Source organism: Sinocyclocheilus grahami, unplaced genomic scaffold, assembly GCF_001515645.1.
Source record: "Sinocyclocheilus grahami isolate Dianchi unplaced genomic scaffold, SAMN03320097.WGS_v1.1 scaffold1026.1, whole genome shotgun sequence".
Classification (NCBI taxonomy): Eukaryota; Metazoa; Chordata; class Actinopteri; order Cypriniformes; family Cyprinidae; genus Sinocyclocheilus; species Sinocyclocheilus grahami.
The window spans coordinates 346128-356627 of NW_015506205.1; the positions used below are offsets into that span (position 1 = coordinate 346128).

At 37.3% G+C, this 10500-nt stretch overlaps 1 protein-coding gene across 1 annotated transcript in view; it reads right to left on the reverse strand.

Annotated features, from left to right (window-relative positions):
* The window catches only part of LOC107565777 (histone RNA hairpin-binding protein-like), a 25762-nt gene extending 16105 nt beyond the window's left edge, over positions 1-9657 (reverse strand). The window contains exons 1-4 of the mRNA XM_016251052.1: positions 9525-9657; positions 8773-8892; positions 8397-8501; positions 3468-3530 (exon numbers count right to left, since the gene is read on the reverse strand). Of these exons, the coding sequence (XP_016106538.1) occupies positions 3468-3530; positions 8397-8501; positions 8773-8892; positions 9525-9580 (344 nt within the window). The 5' untranslated portion in view covers positions 9581-9657. The remainder of the gene's footprint in view (positions 1-3467; positions 3531-8396; positions 8502-8772; positions 8893-9524) is intronic.
* Between the last annotated feature and the right edge of the window lie 843 nt (positions 9658-10500).

The window sequence follows — 10500 nt, forward strand, 5'->3', positions numbered from 1 at the left end:
GGCCTCCCGAGTCCCCTGCTCCGCCAAGGCCTCCCGAGTCCCCTGATCCGCCATGGCACCCGGAACGGGTACTGCTCTGGAGGCCCACTGTCCAGTGTCTGTCCTGAGGGACCTCCAGAGTGCCCACCCCCCCTCCCCATTGGATGGTATATGGCGTGAGGACACGCCTTCCGGAGGGGGGTGTGATGTCAGACTCTGTTCCATGTTTTGTGTGTGTCTTGCTCCCCATGTGCCTTCCTATGTCCTTATTTGGTTAGTTTCCTGTTCCTGTCCTGATTAAGTTGATTTCTTCCCAGGTGTTTCCCATGTTTAATTTCCATTGATCCCAGGTGTGTCTTGTCATCCCCTCCTCCTGTGTGTATTTAAAGTGTTCCCAGTCCCTAGTGCTCTGTCCGCTGTTAAACGTCTTCCTGAGTTCGTCTGCCTTGGTTCATGGAAATAAAGTCTTGTTAAAGTATTCTCCAGCATCTCCTCGTTCCTCGTGTGTGTGCACCATGACACTAATATATATATTTATATACAGTATATGTGTGTGTGTGTGTGTATATATATACATTTTTTTTTCTATTGACAATACAACTACCTAAGTTGAGTGTGCAAAATACGATAGTATTGTAAAATTACGATAGAATACTACAGAACAATTAAATTTACAGCACATTCATGAATAAAAGTAGAAAAGGTACATTGCTGTCAGGGTTCTGGACTCTCTGTGTGTGTTTTGCTGACCCAGTTTCTCCTCTTGTTAATTGTATTCATTTGATTCCAGCTGTGTCTATTTTGTCCTTCGTTTTCCTGTGTTTGTAAGCCCCAGTCTGTTCAATTAGTGTTTGTTGGGTCTACCAGTGATGTACGTGTGTCTACCTCCTGTTCCCTATGTTGGATTTACCCTCTGTGGTGGATACCATTAAAGACTCTTTTGATTATCCACGGCTCCATGTTCCTTCCGGCAGCATAACGTGACAATTGTCTTGTTGCTCCCACCAGAGTGACTTGATCGCACTTGATGTTGTATTTGAGTCCTAACTCATAAATACGAACATCCCAGGAGAACTTGAACACACCACTACTGACATACCAGCATAACCAGCATTAAATTACTGCAAGAATTTAGAAAATAAGAATTGCCTACAAGATTAGTATAAAACAATGGTAAAATAGTTAAACATTAACCAATAAGTGACATCAACTTAAATGGAAAGTTGTATCAGATGAATGTTATTACATGTAAAAGTGTGATGGTCACACCTTAGTTTAGGGACCAATTCTCACTATTAACTACGAATTTTGCCTACCCGCCTCTAGAGGGCACTCTCTCGCAGCTGCATAGCGCAGTGGCCAGAGCTGAAAAGAAGGGCTTTTTGTTCTTTGAACTGTTCGATTAGGGTCCCCTGATCATGCGTGAGCTGAAGTGTGTGGGTTGGTAGATAACACCGGTTGTTTTCTTAAAGAGTTACTTCACCCAAAAATGAAAATTAGCCTGTGTTTTACTCACCCTCGAAGCATCCTAGGTGTATATGACTTTCTTCTTTCAGACGCACCCAGTCAGAGTTATATAAAAAATTGTCCTGGCTATTCCAAGCTCTATCATTGCAGTCAGCGGGTGCTGCAGTTGAACAGTCCACAGGTCGTCAAATAAAGTGCGCACATCCATAATAAAACTTGCCTCACATGGCTCCGGGGGGTGAATAAAGGCATCCTTCCATGCGTTCATGCGTTTTTGTAATAAAAATATCCATATTTCAAAGGAAATAAACACTTTTCTCTCACTTCCGGTATCTCGGAAGACATGAAGACATTCCAGCGGATGACGCAGGACGTATGCGCAGCACACGCCTCTGAAATATGCTGGTCTCTCGAGTTTGTTTATAGGAGCAAAGGAAGCAAAGTTTCCTTACTTTAGCAAAGGAAAACCAGTCTCCTCTTGGTTTATATATCGAAATCCTCCGAAATTTTTTGTTGTAAATCTTTGCTTTGTACTTCTAATTCGTGACTGGCATTTTGTTTTGTTTTCTCTCCGCATTCGTAACTAATCACGTAACACGTAACTGGAACGGCTTCTGCGTAGACTTGTGCCGGTATTCGGTAATGCGATATATCACGGTAATGAATATGCACGTTATTGTTATCGTGGGCACTTCTAAATACCATGAATAATTATATATTACAAACTATTCCGAATTTTGGATACATTAAGAATACTTTTCCCATCAGCTGGTCAAAATGCACAACAGCGCTTTATGCTGCGTGAAAGACATGTGCGCACTCTGATGTAAATAAGCCAGGACGAGAAGCACATGGCGGAACATGTGAGACACTCTGGATGAAAGTGCACTTTCACTCTCTGACAGCAGATGGTACTATACTGCAGAAATAATAATAATAATAATTCATTTAAATGCAGCCATTACCCTGGAAACCCTGTAAACAAAGCAGCTACACTACTTTCTGTTTCTGAATCGTGTTTAAATGACTTAAACAGCCATTCAGATTTGTGTATTTGCTATGATGTTCATCACAGCGCCAAATACTTAAATATTTAGACTTAATAGGCTATTTATTTTCAAACTTTTTTTTACATTTTAATCTGGACTACAACATGCCCTAGATATTGTTTGAAAGTGTTTTGATTCTTTATTGTTCGGTCACACTTTACATTAGTTAACATTATTTAATTCATTAGTTAACAAACTGCCAATGAAAAATTCTTCTGAACATTCATTAATCTTAGGTATTCTAATATTTAATAACAGGTTAAAATTGAAAGTTGCAACTGTTATTTAATGAGCTAACATGAACTAAGACTATGTATTTTTTAAACACAGATTAATAACTTCTGTAGCAAATGTAGCTATTGCTCATTGTGAATGTTAATGCATTAACTAAGGTTAACTAATGAGGTCTTATTGTAAAGTGATACCTATTGGTCTTTTTAAACTAAATTTCAATATCGTGATAATACCGTATATCGTGATAAAAGCATTAGTAATTAATCGCAACATGAAAATTTTATACCGGCATATCCCTACTTCTGCGTATGACAGATATCGGAAGTGAGAGAAAAGTGTTCATCACGCTTGAAATATCGATATTTTCCTGACAAAAACGCATGGATTTGCTACAGAAGGCCTTAATTCACCCCCCGGAGCCATGTGAGGCACGTTTTATTATGGATGCGCGCTTTATTTTACGACTTGTGGACTGTTCAACTGCAACACCCGCTGACTACAATGATAAAGCTTGGAATAACCAGGACAATTCTTAATATAACTCCAACTGGATTCGTCTGAAAGGAGGAAGTCATACACCTAGGATGCTTTGAGGGCGAGTAAAACACAGGCTAATTTTCATTTTTGGGTGACCTTACCCTATAACCTGAAATAGCAGAAAGTTTTGACATTGAAAAAGTTACACCACATTTGGAGACAAAGATAATGTTGCTTTAATACATTGCTTTAATCACAAACCTTCCAGATGAGATTTTTCTGTCTCTTTGAGGAAAATCTGCTTCAAGAATCCTTCTTCTGTATCTGAGAAAGAGAGATAACCAATTAACAGTTTATAAAGAATATCAATTATGTCTTTAAAGCTGCAGTCCAGAAGTTTTGCCTCTTTGTCGGCATCTGTTTGAAACTTGCAGTTGCAATTATTTGCGGAATTATCATGTTTACGTGGGTTGTGCATCGGCACAGCTCCTCAGCACGGATGAATCAAATGTTTTGAGGAGTATGTGTGGCTGTCAGTCACCGCACCGGTGCGGATACTGTTCTTCGGAATCACAGATTCTATGTCTTGGAAGTGTCGAAGAAAAAAAAAGCATTATAATATAATCGCAATAACAATAGTGATTAAATCTATCGCTGAACTATCTAAACTATCGCTTAGCTCAAATCACATAAAACCATGCAAAAAAAAAAAGTGTATTTAGTTTGTATTAGTGTTACCTGTAGATTTCGATTTCTGTACAATATAATCTCTAATTGTCATACCATTCGAATTTCATATAAAGAAATTGTTCTTTTTAGAGATCGACCGATGTATCTATATTTTCCCGATATTTAAGCATTTTACAATAATCGGATATCGGTTTTGTGATATCGGATTCACCGATAAACGCCGCCATCTTGTGGATGTTTTGAGAATTGTGCGCAGGATCACCATTGCAGCGCATCTGAGGGGAAACAAGACAACAACGGCGTGCATGCGTACTTGAGTTACAGTAGTAAATAAACTTTATTTAACATAACAGCCATTAATGCACAAATTAGATGCATTACATAAATGCCTGATATGCAGTTTATGCAGCTTGGCTCGAAGAAATAGAGACGAACTCACGGAGTCACGTAAGATAATCCGTAAAGTCCTGAGCCAATAACGACATAACTTTGCCTGAATTAAATAATACAGCCATGAATGAGCGCATTTTGGAAATAAAAACGCTAAATTTAATTCTCTTTCTGTTGTCTATGCTCATCATTAGTCTCGTGACGCCGCTTTCATATTGCTGTTCACTCATTGGGTTGATGCTCAGGAAATGCTCCAGCACGGCCACTGCACGTAACTTTTAACAAGATTCACTTGTTTAAAAAACCCTAAATTGTATTAACATTTACTATATAACCATTAGCTCTGCGTATTATCCCGTTCTATGCGTGTGTGCTCCGCTCAGTCGCTCACGGCCCATGTGAGTGCGCCACTCATATACCGTTCATGCTCCTCAGAACAGCAAAGTCCACTCAAAAATCGAGCTGACAGGAAACATCGATGTAGTACAGTATTGTTTCTGTTTGCAATAGCCCTACTGTGTTGTAACATGGTGTGGTAAATGGGCAACCCTGGCAATGCTGCCCTCTCATTCATTGATTTGCTAACCGTTATGCTCACGTGTCCTCTGATAATAACAGCTTTCTAGGATTAAACATTTGGATAATTGGTAAAAAAAATATATATATATATCTTAATAGCTAATAGTATGTTAGACCTACCTGAAAAGCTAAAAAGCAATTTATTTCATTTGTAGGCCTATCGTGATTTTTTTTAAAATTTGTGCTATCATTAGTAATTTCTTTATTTGTTCTTATTTTATAATTAACTGCTTAGCCTCCTTGTCATTTTTTATTCAATTCAAAGTTTTAAATCAAGCTATCTCGTGCTACTGCAACAAAATTACCCAACTGTAAAATACACTGAGTGAGCAAAACTTTGTTTAATTACCATTATAACTAGCTATCTCACAATGTTTACATATGAATAAAAGCCTACATTAAAATGTCATATAAATTGGTCTTTTCATTAGAAATTGGCCTACTGATTGCCACCATTGATGGACAATTTTTTTTAATAATATTAAAAATATCTGTATAACATTATATTCTGCAGTTCTTCCCTGCTGTACCGAATATCCATAATTTTCAAAGTATCATATCGAAGTTAGAAATTCAAATATTGTGACAACTTATTTTGTAGGGTGCCACAAATTTGTTAAAATTTCCAAAGGGTGCCGCGACTAAAGAAAGGTTGGGAAAGACTGATCTAGAATGACAAAACCATTATTAGTAATTCTGATATAACATGCCAGTTGAGAAAAGCAATAAAATACGATGTTTTGTTTGTTATATTTCAATAGTTCAGAGAATATTATTCAGTGAATTAACATTATCCAGTGAATTATTCTTCACTCTTTAGCCTATTAAACATCTTATAAACCTACTAAAACTGTAGTTTAAAATGAAGTTGATATGACTCCTTTCCTTTATTTATTTTCTCCATTTGAAAATCTTCATTAGACCTTCTACATTTATTTTACTTCTTGTTAATATTAGTGTCGCTGCTGATGCTTTAAATAAAATGTTTTTTATTGTTGTAATGTGAAGATTAAATTTAACATGAAAGAGTGCAAATTTTCAACACTTTTTTTAAAGATGACTGAAAGGAGGAAAAACCAAAGTGAAGTATGGACTTACTTCACTCAGTCATTTATTTACTTTATAACAGTAAATAAATATCGGTTCCGCATATCGGTTATCGGGCACTTAAACATGCAAATAATTGGTATCGGTAATAAAATATCAATATCGGTCGATCACTAGTTCTTTTAACCCAAAACAAATTAATGTTCCTTAGAACTGGCTCTCTTTGAAATACAAATCTTGTGTAATCCCACGTATCTGTAATCAGATGCACATTTAAAACTGGAATATTTTTTTCTGTAGCCACTCCACAGCCCTGAAGGAGTGGATAGCTGATCTACAATGGCCTTCATAATAATTTAATTATAATATTTCTTGAATAATTATTTATCAAAGTTACATTTATGCGTGTTAGAGAATAAGTTGAATATGGCTTTAGTCTGCCTTTTTACTCTCCAAGAAGCTGCTCCTATTGTGTGTGTGACCATGCCCGATAAGGTTTAGGGCTGAGGCAACCTTGAAGTAATGGCACTTTTCCACTGCATGGTACGGCTCGGTACGGTTCACTTTTTGGGGGTTTTCCACTGGGTACAGTACCTGGTACTTTTTTTAGTACCACCTCGGTTGGGGTTCCAAGAGAACCGTACCGTTACCAAAACGTGACGTGTAAACTCTGCTGATCACGGATTGGCCGGAGAGAATCGTCACTACCTGCGTCACTGAACTTGTGACACAAACAGAACCGTTAGATTTAAATCAGCACAGCCAGCAAAGGATCGAAAGCAACCGTTTTGAACGAGCGCACCTTTTTTTAAACAACCAAAAAGTTTTGTTGTCTGCTGCGGAAGAACAGACGTTCCTCTCGTTGATAGCAGAGGAGCGGATCCAGCAAGAGCTTGATGGGGCGACGCGGAATGAAAAAGTTTTTTTTAGAAGTCGTGATAGTAGAGGCTGCGCAACTATAACGGCATGTGAATAATCCCGCCCACGCTAAAGCGGTACTGAACTGCAGTGGAAACGCAAACCGTGCCGAGCCATACCACGCAGTTGAAAAGCGCCATAAGATAAGTGTTTCTCTGCGTGTTAGTATCTCTCTGTACATGGAGAAGCTCAGACAGTCCCAGGACAAACGTTCAACTGCCAATGTCCAAGCGTATCAGATATACCGTATTGTCCCGAATATAAGACAATATTTTTTTCTTGGAAATACATCTGAAAAAACACGGTCGTCTTATATTCAGGGTCTAGACTTTGACATGTCAATAATACACCCACAACAATAGGTGGCACCAAATACACACAAAACAAGTGTGCCATGAAATACGTAATGTAATGCGTGTTGTAAAGATTGCGAGTAAAAACGAAAGAAAAAGAAAACCTTACAGCTGCATGAGTCATGACTGTCACGTTAGCCTGATGGGACCAAACTCCCTTTGTGATTTTAAAACGTAAGACAGTACCCAGATTTGAAGACTACAGTAAGATTTTACTTCTACTGTTAATAAGATTTTGGTGGGCTACTATTAGATGGATAGCCTAAATGTCCTAATTCAGATGGGCTACCTTTTTTTTTTTTTTTTTTTAATGGTATATCAAAGTGTATATTTTTTAAATGTGATTGTTGGTACATTTTACCAGTTTTTACCATACTTTCAAAACAAAAATTAAAATAGGAAAAATATGCAATATGAAAATAATTGAAGACACAATGTGTACGGTACATCTTTGGAGAGACACATTGTGTCTGACCTCTGATCACTTGTCACCAAAATAGTCGTCAGAAGATATGCTTCAAGCTTGCGTACATATGTGGAAATTGTCTAAGTTTATCTATGTTTTAGAATCAATCAGAATTTTGCTGACTTATGCATTGACGCAATTAGCAATCTCTGTCAGGGTATAATTGTTGGTGTTTTTGAATTGTAAAACAGAGCGGCCTACGAACTCCATCGAGAGTGTTGAAGCTGGCTTCTGCTGATGAAACTGCAAACTATGTTCTTCAGTAAATTTTTCTTTAATTTATAATGTTACTCTGACTCCTAGTCTTCATTAATTACAACAGCTGGATTACAATCAGTCATCAAAATGATAAGTTAAATTATTGCAGCTGCTGTGAGAAAAGGCTAAAAATGATCCGCCACCTGCAGCATCCTCACATGTAATATAGCCTACTAGCCAGAGGACTATTTATTTATGCAAAATGACGCAAAGACAAATGGTACCAACCAGTACCACTCAAATTAGAACACATTTATTACAAGCTTACTGTTGTGATTCGGGCTAAGATAAGGAGATAGTTTTAAATACTGGCTGGTTATGTACTTGCTCAAATTGATTTTGTATAGTTTTGAACAAAAAAAAAAAAAGAAAAGTTACGGACTGCAGCTTTAAATTACATTAAAATAAATTGCATTCATATTTACAGAGTAACTGGCACAGTACATACAGTAAATTTACTTTGGTAAGAAATCAAGAGAGGCAACTGACCGATGCATATCACGTTGGACATTTGAACGCATTTCCTCTGCCTCTACCTCATCTCCCCAGTTTTTTACTCTGGACACAGGTCCCTCACTCTCTGGGGTTGTGAAACTAAAAAAAATAATAATAATAAAAGACAAATCAAAACTTGGTCAGTCAATGTTACAACGCTAAACACTGTTTGTATGCCAGAATGAGATTATATCTCATCCTAACATAAAATTGATATTCATTCAATTAACAAAGAGGTTACAATTTATGTAATACTCCACAAAATGCCAACCACAACATTTAAAAAAAACTTCCATTTGACTCTTGAGAAAAGAAGTGTCTTCTGCACACTATTTGAATCAGATAAGGAACGTAGAATGATCACAGTTACCTTTTTGGTCTGCGTGAGCTCTGTGAACATTTGACAGGCTCTTCAACCGCGTGAGATTTTCTCAGACTACCGTCTGCACCGCGTTTCCTACAATGGGACCATCTCGAAGCGCCTTTGTTCCTTCAAGACAAAACACACGAGTAGCATTTTAAAAAAAGTAAACCAAGTAAAAAGTATTATTACACATTGTCTGAACATGAAGCACATCCATTAAAAATAAGATTTTTTTCCTTTTGTAAACAAGCAATTCGTGTTAAAACGTATTAAACGATTCATACAAACTTGGCCACGAATCAACTTATTAAACTAAATCGAGAAAATACTTGTTTTAAAGTCAACTGTTATCAAGGCGCCACAAAATATCCTGTTGTCAAAACACACGAGATCGAGCTGCTCACTACAACATGAAAATAACGAAAAAATAAAGTGACAGATTGAGAGTGCTTTTAGAAGTAATGTGGTAACGTACAATCTTGATGTCCTCATGGCGCCAACATGCTCATTTAAACTCTAAACACAACACAGAGGACTGGCGGGAGATTCGCGTCCCTTTCAATGGTGTCCACGCTTTAAAAAAGTTAAAGATATTAATAAAATTGGAAGCTAAAAGGAGTGCAAAAACGTGTTTTGATGCCCAAAACAGACTAAATAGTGCACTATAAAAAACAATACTTCATTGTCTTGCTTTGCTAGCAAACCACTAAGACAAAAAAACAACTACACCTACCACTAACTATAGTTCGAATTCTTACCTGTTTTCATCAGGTTTGCAATCGTTTTCGTATCTGTATTTTTGATGAGCAGACATTGTTTCGAATGAAAATCAGAAAGCTCCCGCACGAACTGCTGCCGGGTGTAGGTTAAACCGCGCCAATGTCCCTCCAGTGTCATGTGACATCGAGGTCACATGACACTGGAGGGGCGGGGTTGTAAATTGACAGACCCGCCCACATCCGCCGATCTTCTTCTTCTTTCTTTAACTGGCAACCGCACTTAACAGTGCATTACTGCCATCATCAGGTAGCTTGGATCAGAAACATTTCCTCTATCTCTTAACATTTTCTAACCCCCCCCCCCCCATTATAAAGACACAATTCCCCAATTCCCTTTAAATCCCAATATCCCACTGTATCCTTATTTACCCTTCAGATATACTTTCCCTTCTACCCACACCATATCAGCATCTTCTACCTCTCTATATACACTTATCCTACATTCTCTTCATTAAACCTGTATTATTCAGAAACTGAAACAACACATTTATCGTACTATTTCCTATATCTAAATCTAATATATTCTTTCATGTTAACTCTTTTCCTTCATTCTTCCATACTTCTTCTCTTAGCACTTCTATTTCTTCACCATAACCCTTACAATTAATAATCACATGCGCTACAGTTTCACTCTGTCCACATTTCTCACACAATCCCGTTGGATGTTTAGATATTAAATGTAAGGTTTTATTCAAACCTGTATGTCCCATAATTATACTTTCCTTCCTCCTATTTCTCCCACTTTTTCTATTTTTTCCCACTTTCTGTTGTATTGCATATAAATGTCTCCCTTTAGTCTCATTATCCCAATATTGTTGCCACTTTTTAATCACTTTCTCCTTTATTACAGATTTTATTTCTCTTATACTATGTGATAGCTCAATTTCTACTATTTCATAATCTACTGCTTGCTTAGCTAATTTATCTGCTTCTTCAGTTCCTTTAATTCCCACAT